Here is a 19,247-nt window from a genome sequence, read left to right on the forward strand (position 1 = left end):
GAACCTGTTCAGTATGCTTGGAGCTTTGTTAACAGTTTACAGTGGGGCACTGTGTCAAATGATTTCCAGATATCTATAAATATGGAACTTGCCTGTTGAGCTTCACTAGGAATTATCATCTTATTTGCAGCTGTTAACACACTTTCATCACTAGTGTCCAGCACAAATTTGCGATATAAAATCCAATTGGGATTAAAATTTTTGTTGTTGTTCACTTCTGATTTCATCCAGCTTTCTGTTCCTAGTAGTTTGCAAGCAGTGTTTCACTTTATATGTGAGACTAGTGCTGGAAGCTTTCGTGGAGGCAACTACAGTTAATTAATGTTATATCTGTTTTCTTGCCTCTATTTCCGATGATGAATGCTACCCTTTGCAATTAATGGGATTGATTATCTCTCTTCTCCGAAATCAGTACATAATTCATCAAGTCTGAGGAGGGATTAGCCGTTTGTATTCTGCTACCCTAATAGCAGGTTCCTGAATATAGTGTACTCTTGACCTATTAAGGGGTGTGTTCTAAAATACTCCACCCAATAGAGGAAGTCAAAAAATCAATACTTTCAAGAGCGTCGCAGAATTATCTGAAACTTTAGTTGAAGCCTTCCACATGGCTCCAGACCAGAGGACTTTGTTTGGTTCTGGAAACACTACTGCAAAATGCTAAATGAGCTTTCACTCCATGTGCCAGCTGTCTTTAAATATCTCCTACATCTACATCCATACTCTGCAAGCCACTGTGTAATTCGTGGTAGACTGTACTTCACATTGTAACACATATTAGGGTTTGTTTATAAATAACTCATCTGCTATTAGTCATGATTTTCTTTATTTTATTTTTCACACTACGCGTTTCGGGAAATGATTCCCATTTTCAAATGCATTTTTTGTGTTTCTTATTGTATACATGGAAGAATCCTGGAGATACTAAAAGGTATCAGATAGATTATATAATGGTGAGACAGAGATTTAGGAACCAGGTTTTAAATTGTAGGACATTTCCAGGGGCAGATGTGGACTCTGACCACAATCTATTGGTTATGAACTGTAGATTAAAACTGAAGAAATTGCTAAAAGGTGGGAATTTAAGGAGATGGGACCTGGATAAACTGACTAAACCAGAGGTTGTACAGAGTTTCAGGGAGAGCATAAGGGAACAATTGACAGGAATGGGGGAAAGAAATACAGTATAAGACAAATGGGTAGCTCTGAGGGATGAAGTAGTGAAGGCAGCAGAGGATCAAGTATGTAAAAAGACGAGGGATAGTAGAAATCCTTGGGTAACAGAAGAAATATTGAATTTAATTGATGAAGGGAGAAAATATAAAAATGCATCAAATGAAGCAGGCAAAAAGGAATACAAACATCTCAAAAATGAGATCGACAGGAAGTGCAAAATGGCTAAGCAGGCATGGCTAGAGGACAAATGTAAGGATGTGGAGGCTTATCTCACTCGGGGTAAGATAGATACAGCCTACAGGAAAATTAAAGAGACCTTTGGAGAAAAGAGAGCCACTTGTATGAATATCAAGAGCTCAGATGGAAACCCAGTTCTAAGCAAAGAGGGGAAAGCAGAAAGGTGGAAGGAGTATATAGAGGGTCTATACAAGGGCGATGTACTTGAGGACAATATTATGGAAATAGAAGAGGATGTAGATGAAGATGAAATGGGAGATACGATACTGCGTGAAGAGTTTGACAGAGCACTGAAAGACCTGAGTCGAAACAAGGCCCCGGGAGTAGACAACATTCCATTAGAACTACTGACGGCCTTGGGAGAGCCAGTCCTGACAAAACTCTACCATCTGGTGAGCAAGATGTACGAGACAGGTGACCCTCAGACTTCAAGAAGAATATAATAATTCCAATCCCAAAGAAAGCAGGTGTTGACAGATGTGAAAATTACCGAACTATCAGTTTAATAAGTCACAGCTGCAAAATACTAACACGAATTATTTACAGACGAATGGAAAAACTGGTAGAAGCCAACCTCGGGGAAGATCAGTTTGGATTCCATAGAAATGTTGGAACACGTGAGGCAATACTGACCTTACGACTTATCTTAGAAAATAGATTAAGGAAAGGCAAACCTACGTTTCTAGCATTTGTAGACTTAGAGAAAGCTTTTGACAATGTTGACTGGAATACTCTCTTTCAAATTCTAAAGGTGGCAGGGGTAAAATACAGGGAGCAAAAGGCTATTTACAATTTGTATAGAAACCAGATGGCAGTTATAAGAGTCGAGGGGCATGAAAGAGAAGCAGTGGTTGGGAAGGGAGTGAGACAGGGTTGTAGCCTCTCCCCGATGTTATTCAATCTGTATATTGAGCAAGCAGTAAAGGAAACAAAAGAAAAATTTGGAGTAGGTATTAAAATCCATGGAGAAGAAATAAAAACTTTGAGGTTCGCTGATGACATTGTAATTCTATCAGAGACAGCAAAGGACTTGGAAGAGCAGTTGAATGGAATGGACAGTGTCTTGAAAGTAGGGTATAAGATGAGCATCAACAAAAGCAAAACAAGGATAATGGAATGTAGTTGAATTAAGTCGGGTGATGCTGAGAGAATTAGATTAGGAAATGAGACACTTAAAGTAGTAAAGGAGTTTTGCTATTTGGGGAACAAAATAACTGATGATGGTCGAAGTAGAGAGGATATAAAATGTAGACTGGCAATGGCAAGGAAAGCGTTTCTGAAGAAGAGAAATTTGTTAACATCGAGTATAGATTTCAGTGTCAGGAAGTCGTTTCTGAAAGTATTTGTATGGAGTGTAGCCATGTATGGAAGTGAAACACGGACAATGGATAGTTTGGACAAGAAGAGAATAGAAGCTTTCGAAATGTGGTGCTACAGAAGAATGTTGAAGATTAGGTGTGTAGATCACGTGACTAATGAGGAGGTATTGTATAGGACTGGGGAGAAGAGAAGTTTGTGGCACAACTTGACTAGAAGAAGGGATCGGTTGGTAGGACATGTCCTGAGGCATCAAGGGATCACAAATTTAGCATTGGAGGGCAGTGTGTAGGGTAAAAATCGTAAATGGAGACCAAGAGATGAATACACTAAGCAGATTCAGAAGGATGTAGGTTGCAGTAGGTACTGGGAGATGAAGGAGCTTGCACAGAATAGATTAGCATGGAGAGCTGCATCAAACCAGTCTCAGGACTGAAGACCACAACAACAACAACATGCTATTTCTATGTGATATTGTCGATGTGTGAGTGTCTGCTTAATTTCATTGACTTTAAGTTTCCTTATGGTCCATTTGTGCAGAATCTCACACGAAATGTCAACGAAATGAAGCAGACTCTCACACAATTGACAACATCACATAGAAATGGCATAACAAACACAAAAAAAACGCACTTGAAAATGGAAATCATTTCCCGAAACGCATTGTGCGAAAAAGAAAATCGTAACTGGTAGCGGATGAGTTATTTATAAACAAACCTATTGTTTTCACAGTCGCAGGCTATCAGAACCATTTATAATGGATCAAATCACATATTAGGACTTACACCCATTCCACTGATATGTGGTGTGTGGGAGAAATGATTGCTTAAACACCCCCTGTGTGCACTGTAATTAGTCTAATCTTGTCCTCATTATCCCTAAGAGACTGAGTTATAGAAGGTTGTAGTATATTCCTAGATCCATCATTTAAAACTGGTTCTACAACTTTGTAAGTAATGCGTTCTGTGGATGTTTTGTGTCTGTCTCCAAGTGCCAGCCAATTAAGTTTTTTTTAGAATCTCCTTAACATGTCTCCATGGGTCAAATAAACCTGTGACCATTTGTGTTACCCTTCTTTGTATATGTTCAATAAGCCCTGTTAGTCCTGTTTAGTATAGGTCCCACATATTTGAGCAATATTCTCACAGAGTTGGATTGGTGTTTTGCAACCCATCTGTTTTTCAGACTGATAGTGTTTCCATAGTATCCAAACAGTGAACTGAAGTCTGCCATGTGGTTTACCTACAACTAAACCTATGTAATCATTCTATTGCATATCCTTATGTGTGTTGTCAGATTGGTGCATAACTGGCATGGTGGAATACACTTCTGATGTGATTCCACTTATTCTGATCATTATCCTTCTACTTCTTTGCTTCAGCGTAGCAAGTGACAAAAGACTAACACACACAAATGAAATCTTGACACTAGCCTTTGAAAACAGAGGTTTCCTGCTTCGCAAGGAAGAAATGAACAAAATTTCAGGAAATGGAAACTATTAGTTGGTGGCAGATTATTTGCATTCTAGATCATTTGCAGTGGATATAGATGGAGTGTTAAATTTTAGAAGTATTTTACATTATGTCATTTAAATGGGGGGGGGGGGGGGGGGTATTCTTATAGCACAGTCCAATGATATGTTTTGTTTTTTAATTAATTTGTGATTCTGGTACCTTATTTATTATTCATACTGCTGTTAATTTTTTTTGTTAATTTTTATTTTTTGTTTCTATTTATTTGCCCTGCAGTGAGCACATGTTATTCTTTTATTGTTGTTTGGATTTGAAATTTGTCATTTTTTTAGCTTATATTTTATACTGCTGTTCAAACATAATAATTTGTATAGTTCACTTTGTTATGTTTTTAATTTCTGTTTGTTGCAGGATTAGTCAATCAGGCCTTACCGAAGGACTCACAAAGATTGCACGCTCCTCTAAGCAACACCCAGTTGAAGATGCATCTGAAGAAGAGAAGGATGCCCTCATTGCTAAACGTGAAAGTAGTCATGAATATGACTGACTGAATCATGGAAATTCAGTGTAATTTCCAAAGTTTTACACATGTGGAAAGAAAGTATGAACTGTGTACATATAAATGGTTAATTTATTGACTGATCACTTTATTAAAAAATACATTTTGTATCAAAAACTTTAAGTGGGCAAACATGTTCCTTGTTCTGTTCAAGACACAATGCCCCTCAAGATCTCAACAGAGAAGCTCTTCTGGGTCATAATGCTGCATATTTTGTGTAATCTGTGAAATGTGGGATACCAGATATTTACTTTAAAGTGTCATAATGAAGTAATACAACTGTATTATTATGGTGATACATCATCTTTGATGTGTTAATCATTGTCCCTTGCGTAACTGTATTCAGTGACTGTGCAGATGCAGTATTGTTAAATTTTGATGAATTAATGTTTAGTTTTGAATTCTCCCTGTCAACTAAGATGTGACTTCGTACTTTGGTAAACACTGATATGAGGTAGTATATATTGATGGATAATCCAAGATGTATTGCAAAATGAGGACAGATAACTAATTACTAAATAGAAGAGTTGCTGAGTAGTGAACAGGCACATAGAATGTATGGACAATATATTGACAAGACAGTCTTCCTTCAGAACACACACACACACACACACACACACACACACACACACACACACTAAAAAGTGACAGGTTTACCATACATTTGTTAAGTGTTGATACTTTACCTTTAAGTCTCCATGGTGAATTAATTCCACAAGTAAAAATCAAAGTGTGTATGTACTCATGAGAACTGTTAATTAATTAAGGTTCAGATTATTTTTGTCAGTTTGGAATATTAAAAAAGAAAACTTATCTTCGTGAGGAGCTATGGTCTTCAAGCTGCTATTTTGGAGTAAGCACCAGCAAATACATATATGACATTGAATAGAGTAGTACATTGTAGTATTCAGTACGACTTTATAGACATTTACAAGCTCCCTGACAAAAGGAAGCCTTTGCTGATACATCAGTTGCCATTCTTCAGGACTGAATTTACACGTTGGCACCTATAACTAAAATTTTTAGCTATGGTAAAAATAAAATATCAGTGTTTATCAGTAAATGGAAGCCACAAATGTTTCAGCTGTCCTTTACTTGTAGAGCTTTAGTGTATGATAAGGAAAAGTGTAGCCCTAAATGAAAATAAATGAGCTTTCATTTCACCTTTTTTAAAATCCTCTTGTGGGTACCTTGTATTGTGTGACATTTCTATCTAAAGCTTGATAACTTATATTTCCTCCAACAAGCTCTTCTTAAAAAGTGAAGACAGTTCAGGTTAGTATATTACTGACTCTTCTGCTTATGTGTGTTAGTCAGTGTTCTGCTACCTAATGAGTAGATGCTTTTCATAATTTTAGTATTTGTGATACATCACCATTGTTTTTGCTAAAGCAACAGAATAATAAAAGTAGTATTAATGTAGATGTCTGTTGAAGGACATTGTACAAAAAGACTTTCTGTTCATTCTCTGAATAAACCAGTTTGCGGCTGAATAAACCAGTTTGCTGCTGCTGTGAGACTGTCATTGGCTCTACCTAAAACACTAGCATTTCATGGTATTTTAAAAATGTATGTATGTGTTGTAAAATGGAATGTAAATACAACTTTATGCTGTCACTAAATGGTGAAATTTATTAAAACAGCTCGGTGGGATAGTGAAAAATGGCATCTTGGTGTTAAATTATTTATCTTTGTACATTACAGTAGCTGTTGTGTAGTGTAACATGGGATTCTTTGGAATAAAAGGTTCCACTCTTTTCCTCTTAGGCTGACGAAAGATGTTCTTGAGAGCTGAAAGACATATTTTAGGTAGCTGGTAAGGGTAAAACACTCAACACACTCTAGTTTTATGTCTGCACGGATAAACTGTAAGTCATCAGATCTGGACATCGACAAGATGATACGACAAATAAACCTCTCCACCTTCCGTGATAGAGCACTTGTTCTTTGGATGTGCCTTGGAGGTCAGGGACCAGAGAGGTGCACTCAATAAAGTAAACAAGCAGAAACAAATGAAATATCTTGTTAGTAACTGTCACTTACTCTTGATCGCTGATGTTATAGCAAGGCACATGGCTGTTTTAAATAGTCTTGACCCATCATTGCGATTTAAGCTGTGGATAAAAATCATTGGGCTTAAAATACAGAAGAATTACCGATAAGCTGCTTACGTCATTTAATAGCTTGGGCAGATTACATTGTGACAAAGCGAAGTAGTCTGAGAGAATGGTCATGTGGCACTGCATAGCAGGACTATGCAAGTAATTAACTTTGAGAATGGCAACCAGAAATTAGGAGAGAAATTGACATATATGTATTCTGGGTGACAGATTGTGCTTGAAGTGCACAACGTCAGGTACATCTATGTCTACATCGGCATTATTACTGCACAATTCACAGTTGAATTGCCTGGCAAGGAGTTCATTGAACTACTTTCGAGTTACTTCTCTATCATTCCAATCTCAAACAGCATGTGGTGAAAGCAAACACTTAAATCTGTCCGTGCAAGTTCTGATTTCTCTTATTTCATTATTATGATCATTTCTCCCAATGTAAGTAGGCACCAACAAAATATTTTCACTCTCTGAGCAGAAAGTTGGCGACTGAAATTTCATGAGAAGGTCCTGCCCCAACAAAAAAACTCCTATGTTTTAATGACTGCCACCCCAATTCGTGTATCATATCCATGGCACTTTCTCTCTTGTTTCATGATAATACAAAACGAGCTGCCCTTCTTTGAACTTTTTTGATGTCCTCCATCAATCTTATCTGATGCAGGTCCCACATTGCACAGCAGCACTCCAGAAGAGGATGGAAAAGTGTAGTGTAAACCATCTCATTAGTAGACCTGTTACATTTTCTGTGTGTTCTGCCAATAAATCACAGCCTCCGATCTGCTTTCCCCACAACATTATCTTCACAATCATTCCAATTTAAATTATTTGTAATTGTAGTCCTTAAGTACACAGTTGAGTTTATAGCCTTTAGAATTGTGTGATTTTTCATGTAACCAAAATTTAGAGGATTCCTTTTAGTGCTCGTGTGGATGATCACACTTTTTGTTATTTAGCGTCAATTGTCACTTTTCACACCATACAGATATCTTGTCTAAATCATTTTTCAGTTCAATTTGATCATCTGATGTTTTTACAAGATGGTAAATGACAGCATCATCTGCAAACAATCTAAGAGGGCTGCTCAGATTGTCTCCTAAAATTAAGATAATATGACGAAACACCTGATTTGGCTTAATCCTGCAACAGGACTGGTTGTTACACCTCAGTTGTTAACTCCTTCAAGAATTGTTACTGAATCTCGCAGTGCAAATGAAGCTGAACCCTCGGAACATTTTCTGCTTGCTGTGGATATCTTCAGCAGTTATTAGCTGGTGCCAATAACAGGACACTTGAGGATAATTTGGAATGTGAAATGCTGATTTAATTTTTGTACAAATTCAGTGTACATGGGGATTGCGTATTATAAGATGATATGAAACTGTCATAGCAATTCTAAAGAAATTGTGTTTTTGAATTTTCTGAAGTTCTTCTGTATACATAGAAAAACAGTGTTCCAGATTTATGTAAGACACACTCAGAAATAATGGTGACCCTTTGAACTTCTCCGTAAAACTATTTCTATTTAGTGTTATTGATATTATCCTGCCTGATGGGACTTACGATATTGCAGATGATAAGGATGCCAAAGAATCTGTTGTTATTTTAAGTTGGAGTACTTGTTTAAAGAACTCTTACAAAAGTGAGTCTAGAAAGATAATATAATTTGAAGGCCAGAAGTAAATGGTTCTCTGATTGCCATTGGCAACATTTTTCAGAAATTGGTTCTTTTCTTTGGTCAGTATTTACTTCTAATTTTCTAATTCAAAATAGAATGAGATTTTCACTCTGCAGCGGAGTGTGCGCTGATATGAAACTTCCTGGCAGATTAAAACTGTGTGCCCGACCGAGACTCGAACTTGGGACCTTTGCCTTTCGCGGGCAAGTGCTCCACCAACTGAGCTACCGAAGCACAACTCACGCCCGGTACTCACAGCTTTACTTCTGCCAGTACCTCGTCTCCTATCTTCCAAACTTTACAGAAGCTCTCCTGCGAACCTTGCAGAACTAGCACTCCTGAAAGAAAGGATATTGCGGAGACATGGCTTAGCCACAGCCTGGGGGATGTTTCCAGAATGAGATTTTCACTCTGCAGCGGAGTGTGCGCTGATATGAAACTTCCTGGCAGATTAAAACTGTGTGCCCGACCGAGACTCGAACTCGGGACCTTTGCCTTTCGCGGGCAAGTGCTCCACCAACTGAGCTACCGAAGCACGACTCACGCCCGGTACTCACAGCTTTACTTCTGCCAGTACCTCGTCTCCTACCTTCCAAACTTTACAGAAGCTCTCCTGCGAACCTTGCAGAACTAGCACTCCTGAAAGAAAGGATATTGCGGAGACATGGCTTAGCCACAGCCTGGGGGATGTTTCCAGAATGAGATTTTCACTCTGCAGCGGAGTGTGCGCTAGTTCTGCACGGTTCGCAGGAGAGCTTCTGTAAAGTTTGGAAGGTAGGAGACGAGGTACTGGCAGAAGTAAAGCTGTGAGTACCGGGCATGAGTCATGCTTCGGTAGCTCAGTTGGTGGAGCACTTGCCCACGAAAGGCAAAGGTCCCGAGTTCGAGTCTCGGTTGGGCACACAGTTTTAATCTGCCAGGAAGTTTCATATCAGCACTAGTTCTGCAAGGTTCGCAGGAGAGCTTCTGTAAAGTTTGGAAGGTAGGAGACGAGGTACTGGCAGAAGTAAAGCTGTGAGTACCGGGCGTGAGTCGTGCTTCGGTAGCTCAGTTGGTGGAGCACTTGCCCGCGAAAGGCAAAGGTCCCGAGTTTGAGTCTCGGTCGGGCACACAGTTTTAATCTGACAGGAAGTTTTTAATTCAAAATAGGTTAATATATTTAGTTAATGGCATAGTATACTGTGCTCAATCACTAAGAATACAAAAATTGACCAAGAACAGTTTTAAAAAATGCGAAACCCAGAACATGTGGTCAGTCCTACATCAACAGTATGTGTCAGAAAATATGCTGTAATTGCCTGAGACACATCCCTTTTGACGGATGTTTCATTGGATGATACCTAATAATAGGATAGGCATAACTTAAATCAAACAATGGAAAATCCATGATGGAATGTAACAATATTATGAAAAGGCTAGAAGCTAGTCACCATATACCGGAGATGATGATTCACAGATAGACACAACAAAAAGACTCGCAGAAAGTGAGCTTTCAAACAATAAGGCATTTGTTGGAAATAGGAAACTGACTATTTTCGACGAATACCTTGTCGGCTGAAAGCTCACTTTCTGACAGTCCTTTTGTTGTGCCTATCTGCGACTCAGCATGTCCACTAAATGGTGGGTAGCAACTATCCTTCTCTTAATATTGTTAGGATCCATCCTGGATTTTCCATTCTTTGAATTCGCTTACAGCTTTTCTTCCATCTTGTAACTCAGTGCTGTTTTCCTTTGTTACTATTTTCTAATGCCTTACTGTACTCAGTGTTTGTCCTTCTTTCTTTTCTTTCATCTGTTTATCTTGTCACCTTACAAACTGCAGTGGATGCTCTACTTATGAAGCACACTGTATCAACTATCTTGGCCACGCGCAACAGACAGCTACAAGGTGATGCTGATTGTTGGTGCAGCATCTGATGCCCCACATTACTCCCACTGATATACCTTCATATTGATCACTCTTCCTCCATCACTCTCGTGTATTTTTGTGTGTTATTTCCCTACCTTCCTGTGCCACATGAACTTGTATCTCATTCTACCAACCCCTCTGCACCCCGCCTCCTCTCTTTTCCAGTTCACACGTACTAACTTCACTTAATCTAGTCACATCTACCATCCCCATTCTTCACACTCATAGACCTGCAACTCACATTATAGTCTTTTTATTTCTTTTTCCTTTGATTTCGTTGTGTCTTCACACCAATGTCAGGTGGTTTTTGGCTTTCACTTTTAACGTAACTCCTCAGATTTCATCTGTTTCATACTTTTTCGCAATTTTTCCCATGAGTGTATTTTTACGAATTGTTTCAGATTTATTTCTAAGTTATTTACATATTTTTAGACATTTTTATCCACCACCATGGAGCCTTTCTCTCCTTCCATCTGTGTCGATACAGGAAAGTTTCCTTATCTGAAACCAGAACCCAATCCCACATACTGTTCTTTTGTTGCTGCTTGGCTCATGGACCCCCCCCCCCCCCCCCTCCCAAATTCCATTCCCTTGCCATCAAATTACCTATCTGTTCAGATTCCGTCAGTCCTGAACCCTCACCAACGCAGTCCTGCTACAAAACCATGCCAGTCAGGGATAAACCTCCGAGCAGTACCTCCTCTCCATCTGCAAAATTTTCATGCTATGCAATCCCAAATTCATGGATCCTATATCACACACTGAAACTCTTGCCCTCCTGGAACTAGGGCAACATGCACAATGCCTCCTCAAAAAACTCTCCACCCTGTTCACTTCCTACCTCCACCTTAGACTACCACTATCCACCACCTCTACAACAACTTCCAAACCTCCCCCACATCCCATCATAGCTGACAAACCCTTTCAGCCTACTACATTTACTCCACCCTCAAAAACTCCCTCCCACCACCATACAGATACCAGAATCTAAACAGACCTAAACACAGTCATGAATGTTTTTTCCTAAAGCCCTAGCCCTGCAGAGGCCTTGCCTTTTAACCCACTCCCATATTCAATCCTGCAGGACTTGTTAAAGGCCTTCTCTTGATCCCTACAGTGCAAACACTTTTTTGTCACCAACCCTACCAATCAGGCTCAACGAAAGACCAATACTGAACCCTGCATGACTCTGTTCACTCCTCCGTTCAACCATGATCAACCCCCACTGCCTGGTGAGGCAAGGTTAGAGGTTAAGAAATTCTGTAATTTCTTAACCTCTAACCTTGCCTCACCATCATTCCCCAAATCCGTCAACATGCAAGCTAACCTTACATCCATAGAAAGAACTGCAATCCATCACTTAAAAACTGATCCTTTGTTCCTCTGCCACCTGTCAGATTCATCCACCTACAAACCCTGGCACAGTGACCCCATTCCAGAAATCCAGCAGTATCTACTGTCTCTCCTCAAAACTAGGCCCATTCCAGAACCTCTCCCTGAGTCCATATCTCTCCTCACGCTCACTGCTCCCCACATGCTTACCTTCTACATGTTTCCTAAAGTCCACAAACCCAATCACCCAAGATGCCCCACTGCGGCCAGTTACTGTGCCCCTACTGCTCTGCTCTCATAGACCAACACTGTCAGTCTATTTCCTGCAACGTACCCTCCTATATAAAAGACACCAACCATTTCCTCCACTGACTCAATAATTCCTGCCCCTTTACCACATAGTGACCTGCTTGTCACTTCCTCTACACTAACTTTCCTAATGCCCATATCCTTACTGCTGTTGAACACTATCACTCCCAACACCCTCCGGATTCCAAACCTGAAACCTCCTTCCTAGTTGCCATGACCAACTATATCCTCACCCACAGTTATTTTTCCTTTGAAGCCATTAGCTATAAATGAATCTGGGGTATGGATATGGGCACTCACATGGCACCATCCTATGCCAACCTATTCACAGGCCATCTAAAGGAATCATTCCTAAACACCCAGAATCCCAAATTCCTTACCTGGTTTAGATTCACTGATGACATCTTCATGATTTGGATTGAGGTTGAGGACACCCTGTCCACATTCCTCCATAACCTCAACATCTTCTCCGTCATTCTCTTCACTTGGTCCTACTCAACCCAACAAGCCACCCTCCTCAATGTTGACCTCCACCTCAAAGATGGCTACATCAGTACCTCTGTCCATATCAAACCTACCACCCACCACTAATACCTCTGCATCGACAGCTGCCACCCATTCCGCACCAAGAAGTCCCTTCCATACAGCCCAGCCACCTGTGGCCGTCGCATCTGCAAATGAACGGTTCCTCTTGAAATATACTGAGGGTCTCACAGACTGTAATTATCCTCCCAGCCTTGTACGAAAACTGATCTCCCGTGCTTCATCTTACCAGTCACCTACAGCCTCCCAAAGTCCCACTCCAGCAAGGAGCATTCCTTTCATGGCTCCTTACCACTCAGGACTGGAGCAACTGAACCACATTATCCGCCAGGGTTTCAACTACCTCTCGTCTTGCCCTGAAATGAGGTATGCCCCCCTCACCCATCACACAGTGGTATTCTGTTGCTCACCGAACATACACAACATCCTTGTCCATCCCTACACAACACCTGCTCCCAACCCTTACCTCATGGCTCATTCCATGTAATGGACCTAGATGCAAGACCTGTCCCACAAATCCTCCCACCACCACCACCACCTACTCCAGTCTGATCATAAGCATCACCTATCCCAGCAAAGGCAGGGCTATGTGTGAAACCAGTCATGTGATCTACAAGCTAAGCTGCAACTACCATGCTGCATTCTATGTGGGCATGACAACCAGCAAGCTGTCTGTCCGCATGAATGGCCACCAACAAACTGTGGCCAAGAAACAGCTGGACTACTCCATTGCTGAACACACCACCCAGTATGATGTTGTTCATTTCAATGGCTGCTTCACAGCCTGTACCATCTGTATGCTTCCTGCTAACGGCAGCATTTCTCAATTGCACAAGTGGAAATTCTCTCTGTAATCTTCCCGTAACCCTCCTGGCCTCAACCTTTGTTAGTCATTGTCCACACAGCTGCCTCTCCCAACATATGCTGCTGCTCGCAGTTTGGCCTCAACAGCCAGAGACTGTGGCCGGGTGTGTGAGTTGTATTTGCGTGTGCGCGTGTGTGTGTGTGTGTGTGTGTGTGTGTGTGTGTGTGTGTGTGTTATCTATTTCCGATGATGGCCTTGTTGGCCGAAAGCTCGCTTTCTGACAGCCTCTTTGTTGTGCCTATCTCTGACTCAGCATCTCTGTTATATGATAGGCATTGGTTACCTATTCTTGCTTTTGATGATAATAGAAGTAAACCAGTAATACAAAAACTGACACCTTTTTAAGTAAAATCCAAGTTCATTAATACAACACTATTGAAATACACAAATACAATCGTACTGGAATAATAAAAACATTCCAAATGTTGCTTGAATTTTGAGATTTGATGCATTCATAAAGCAGTTTGTCTTCAAGTTTTACCAAAAATTTAATCATAATTTTTAAATTGTCTTTCTTATGTTCTGTAAGTGATTTGCACATCATCAGTATTGCTGTCTGCGATACTTCCTTTTTAGCCACACCTTTCTTGTGAAATCATTAATTTAAGTCCATTTTTGAGTTTATTGAAGATCCTTTTAACGAGGACCCTGGTTTATAAGAAGTAACTTTTACTCATGAAAGTTTTGTAATGTTAACTCTTGATATGTTAATAATAAAGTGTCTGCTACTTTTTTAAATAAAAAAAAATTAATCTCACTTTGGGTGATTACTTTAAACGGATTTGTCAATTTAACATTTTCTATCATAGATGGAACATTGCATTTAGTAAGTCTTTTTTGCTTTTCAATACTAGCAAATTCACGATCACCATAAAGAAAGAAGTGTCCCCAGACTAAGAACTTACGGTTTATTCCAATACAAGTTAAATATACCCACAAAAATACTTTTATTGTGTTTTTATTCTGCCCACAGCAGTTACCACTCCACATTGTAAGTTTGTCAGTAGATTCAATTTCTCTGAGGTCTCAAAAGACACAGGATGCAACTTCATGCACTCCCCTACCTGATATTCCTTCATGTCATGTATTCATAATACTGGTGTTATTGTGGAAATGGGTACAAAGGTTGAAATTTGAAAGTTGTCTTAAGTAGTACATGTTAGTATCAGTTAAGATCGGTAAAGACAGTAATGCTTCTAAATCAAATGCAAATGGTGCACTAGGAATTTGAGATTTATTAAAATCAAACAATGGAAAATACAGGAGGGAATGTAATAATACACTCATGGAAATTGAAATAAGAACACCGTGAATTCATTGTCCCAGGAAGGGGAAACTTTATTGACACATTCCTGGGGTCAGATACATCACATGATCACACTGACAGAACCACAGGCACATAGACACAGGCAGCAGAGCATGAACAATGTCGGCACTAGTACAGTGTATATCCACCTTTCGCAGCAATGCAGGCTGCTATTCTCCCATGGAGACGATCGTAGAGATGCTGGATGTAGTCCTGTGGAACGGCTTGCCATGCCATTTCCACCTGGCGCCTCAGTTGGACCAGCGTTCGTGCTGGACGTGCAGACCGCGTGAGACGACGCTTCATCCAGTCCCAAACATGCTCAATGGGGGACAGATCCGGAGATCTTGCTGGCCAGGGTAGTTGACTTACACCTTCTAGAGCACGTTGGGTGGCACGGGATACATGCGGACGTGCATTGTCCTGTTGGAACAGCAAGTTCCCTTGCCGGTCTAGGAATGGTAGAACGATGGGTTCGATGACGGTTTGGATGTACCGTGCACTATTCAGTGTCCCCTCGACGATCACCAGTGGTGTACGGCCAGTGTAGGAGATTGCTCCCCACACCATGATGCCGGGTGTTGGCCCTGTGTGCCTCGGTCGTATGCAGTCCTGATTGTGGCGCTCACCTGCACGGCGCCAAACACGCATACGACCATCATTGGCACCAAGCCAGAAGCGACTCTCATCGCTGAAGACGACACGTCTCCATTCGTCCCTCCATTCACGCCTGTCGCGACACCACTGGAGGCGGGCTGCACGATGTTAGGGCGTGAGCGGAAGACGGCCTAACGGTGTGCGGGACCGTAGCCCAGCTTCATGGAGACGGTTGCGAATGGTCCTCGCCGATACCCCAGGAGCAACAGTGTCCCTAATTTGCTGGGAAGTGGCGGTGCGGTCCCCTACGGCACTGCGTAGGATCCTACGGTCTTGGCGTGCATCCGTGCGTCGCTGTGGTCCGGTCCCAGGTCGACGGGCACGTGCACCTTCCGCCGACCACTGGCGGCAACATCGATGTACTGTGGAGACTTCACGCCCCACGTGTTGAGCAATTCGGCGGTACGTCCACCCGGCCTCTCGCATGCCCACTATACGCCCTCGCTAAAAGTCCGTCAACTGCACATACGGTTCACGTCCACGCTGTCGCGGCATGCTACCAGTGTTAAAGACTACGATGGAGCTCCGTATGCCACGGCAAACTGGCTGACACTGATGGCGGCGGTGCACAAATGCTGCGCAGCTAGCGCCATTCGACGGCCAACACCGCGGTTCCTGGTGTGTCCGCTGTGCCGTGTGTGTGATCATTGCTTGTACAGCCCTCTCGCAGTGTCCGGAGCAAGTATGGTGGGTCTGACACACCGGTGTCAATGTGTTCTTTTTTCCATTTCCAGGAGTGTATTATGGGAAGGAAAGTTGCTACTCACCATATAGTGGAGATGCTGAGTCTCAGAGAGGCACAAAAAAAGACTCTCACAATTAAAACTTTCGACCATTAAGGACTTAATCAATAACACACACACACACACACACACACACACACACACACACACACACAAAACTCACACGCGCAACTACAGTCACAGGCAACTGAAACCACACTGCGAGCAGCAGCACCAGTGCATGATGGGAGTGGCGACTGCAGTCTACACCTCCTCCAAAACTTCCACTGTCTGGCCAAAGAGAAGCATTATCCTCGTAATCCGGTACTACCTAGGACTGGAGCAACTGAATTACATTCTCCGCCAGGATTTCGATTACCTCTTGTCATACCCTGGAATGAGAAATGCTCTGTCCACTATCCTTTCCACCCCTCCCGCAGTGGTATTCCGCCGTCCACTGGACCTACACAGTATACTCATCCAGCCTTACGCCACACCTTCTCCCAATCCCTTACCTCATGGCTCTTACCCCTGTAATAGACCTAGATGCAAGACCTGTCCCATACATCCTCCCACCACCACCTACTCCAGTCCCACCACTAATATCACCTATCCCATCAAAGGCAGGGCTACCTGTGAAACCAGTCATGTGGTCTACAAGCTAAGTTGCAACCACTGTGCTGCATTCTATGTAGGCATGACAACCAACAAGCTGTCTGTCCGCATGAATGGCCATCGACAAATTGTGGCCAAGAAACAAGTGGACCACCATGTTGGTGAAAATGCTGCCGAACATGATATCCTTCATCTTAATACTGCTTCACAGCCTGTGCCATATGGATCCTTCCCACCAACACCAGCTTTTCTGAACTGCGCAGGAGGGAACTTTCCCTACAATATGTCCTATGTCCTCACCCATTCCAGGACTACACATCCATCATTCCACCACCACACCCAGTCTTTTTTTACTTCTTTCCTTTTCTGCTACTCTCCCCCCCCCCCCCCCCCCCCCCCCCACCTCTCCCCTGCCCTCAGTCTAACCTGCAGAACTTCACTGTCCAACACTCGCGCCATACTATCCTCCCCTCCCTGCCCCAGCCTCCTCCTTACCCCCACGCAGTCGCCACTACCATCATGCAGGTTCCCTGAGACTGCAGTCGTGTGTGTGTGTGTGTGTGTGTGTGTGTGTGTGTGTGTGTGTGTGTGTGTGTGTGTGTGTGTGGGCGCACCCATGCGCTAGCTATTGTTGATGAAGGCCTTAATGGCTGAAAGCTTCAATTGTGAGACTCTTTCTGTTGTGCCTATCTGCGACTCAGCACCTCTGATATATGGTAAGCAGCAACTTTGCTTCTTATAATTTTGTTAAATTTATTAAAATCTTTTTTCTTTTCATTTCTTTTTAATTTTCCTTTTTCAGGTTTCAAATTATGAAGTTTTAGTGTATTTCTGAACTCCCTTAGCTGTACCAGACAATGTTGCAATTTGACAAACAAACAAACCACATATTGTACATTTGTTGTTTCTAGGTTGCTCAAAGGATAATTTACTTTTGAAATGCTTATTAAATAGCAGGTAATAAAAATGGTGTGACACAATGGCGTGGGAACTGAAACGAGAATCTCTGGAGGGAAGGACACTATTAAGAAAATTTAGAGAACCAGCATTTGAAGCTGACTGCAGAATGATTCTACTGCTACCAGTATATATTTCAGGTAAGGATGATGAAGATAGGAGAAATTCGGGCTCATTCAGAGACATACAGACAGTCATCTTTGCTTTTCTCTGTTTGTGAGGGTCAGGAAAGGAAATGTCTAGTACATACCGTACTATGACTTGCGGAGTATGTATGTAGATGTGGATATTTTTTCTTAAAAACCTTGTACAATGTGGAGATGTTCAAATGGTGGAAAAAGTGTTCCTTCCCTGAATCCTGCCTCCTGTAGTGGCTCATAAAGAAAGGCTTTGTCATAATGAGTAAATTTTCTGTCAATTTTCGTACTACCCCTTTTTTCGACTTACACTGAGTTAGCAGTCTGCTTGATTCCAACTGAAAGCTCGCACAGCAAAAAATTTCAGAAAGTATTCTTACAAACTTGCATAATTCTCCGTTCACCATTTGCAACAGTGGCCTACCTCTTTTCAGTCTGGCCTCTGTAACCACTTCTAATGGATGGTATCCACTCCGTAAGTCCATTGTCGAGAAGTACTGGCTTTGTTCTAGGTTATCCATCATCTATGTGATGTTCAGAAGTGGTTATGCATGTGTCGCAGTCCTGTTACTCAAGTGGCGGTAACCATAACAAAAGCTATACTTCTTGGGCTTTATCGTAATTCCCAGCCCCCAGGGGCTACTACTCTCTTCTATCATCCCAGGAAGTCCTCCAAAACTGGTTGCAGTGACCATTGTATTCTGTGTGGCCTTCAGTACACAGGTGCTTTGTTCTCTGTTGGGATCCTGTGTTGCGTTACTGGCATAGATTCCAACAGAAAACAGATACTGTAATTTTAGCAACAGGTCCTCCCTCTGCATCCTTTCTATCTCCTTTAAATGCTTCAATTTCTGATGCAATGCAGTCCTGCATCCTGTGCCCTCTTATACCTTACACACTCTATGTGGCAATTTTCCTCATCTGTAATCTCTAGTGTAGCCAATAATGTTCCTTTCAACAGCTTAACCATTTCAGCACCAAAATTATCCACTTTTATGGGTACTACTTTGCCTCTGTCCCATTGTTGTACACATACAAGACTAAGTTTCAACGAACAAGAAGCTATATCCAATACTTCACTACCTTGCATTAGTTCTAGTACAACTAACATTCTTAGGGGTATTTATCACATCCACCATGAAACATAAACTAGTTGATAATACTGCACTTTATTAGCAATATAATAAATATTCTTCAGAGCACAAAACATGGAACATCAACACACTAAAAAAGAACCTGAATTACTTTACACTTAGATATATCATTTTAATCTTACAAGTGATCGAGCCCCTGCCACTTGACTTAATTACACAATCGTGTGAATGTAGGTGTTCTTTATCTA

At 41.6% G+C, this 19,247-nt stretch overlaps 1 protein-coding gene across 2 annotated transcripts in view; it reads left to right on the forward strand.

The window, feature by feature from the left end:
* Positions 1 to 5,924, forward strand: part of LOC124548783 (protein GPR107) — a 185,598-nt gene extending 179,674 nt beyond the window's left edge. For both annotated transcript variants that reach the window (XM_047125195.1, XM_047125194.1), the window contains exon 13: positions 4,614 to 5,924. In XM_047125195.1, coding sequence (XP_046981151.1) covers positions 4,614 to 4,749 — 136 coding nt within the window. In that variant the 3' untranslated portion in view covers positions 4,750 to 5,924. The remainder of the gene's footprint in view (positions 1 to 4,613) is intronic.
* Positions 5,925 to 19,247: the final 13,323 nt, after the last annotated feature.

This window comes from Schistocerca americana, chromosome 1 (genome assembly GCF_021461395.2).
Source record: "Schistocerca americana isolate TAMUIC-IGC-003095 chromosome 1, iqSchAmer2.1, whole genome shotgun sequence".
NCBI lineage: Eukaryota > Metazoa > Arthropoda > Insecta > Orthoptera > Acrididae > Schistocerca > Schistocerca americana.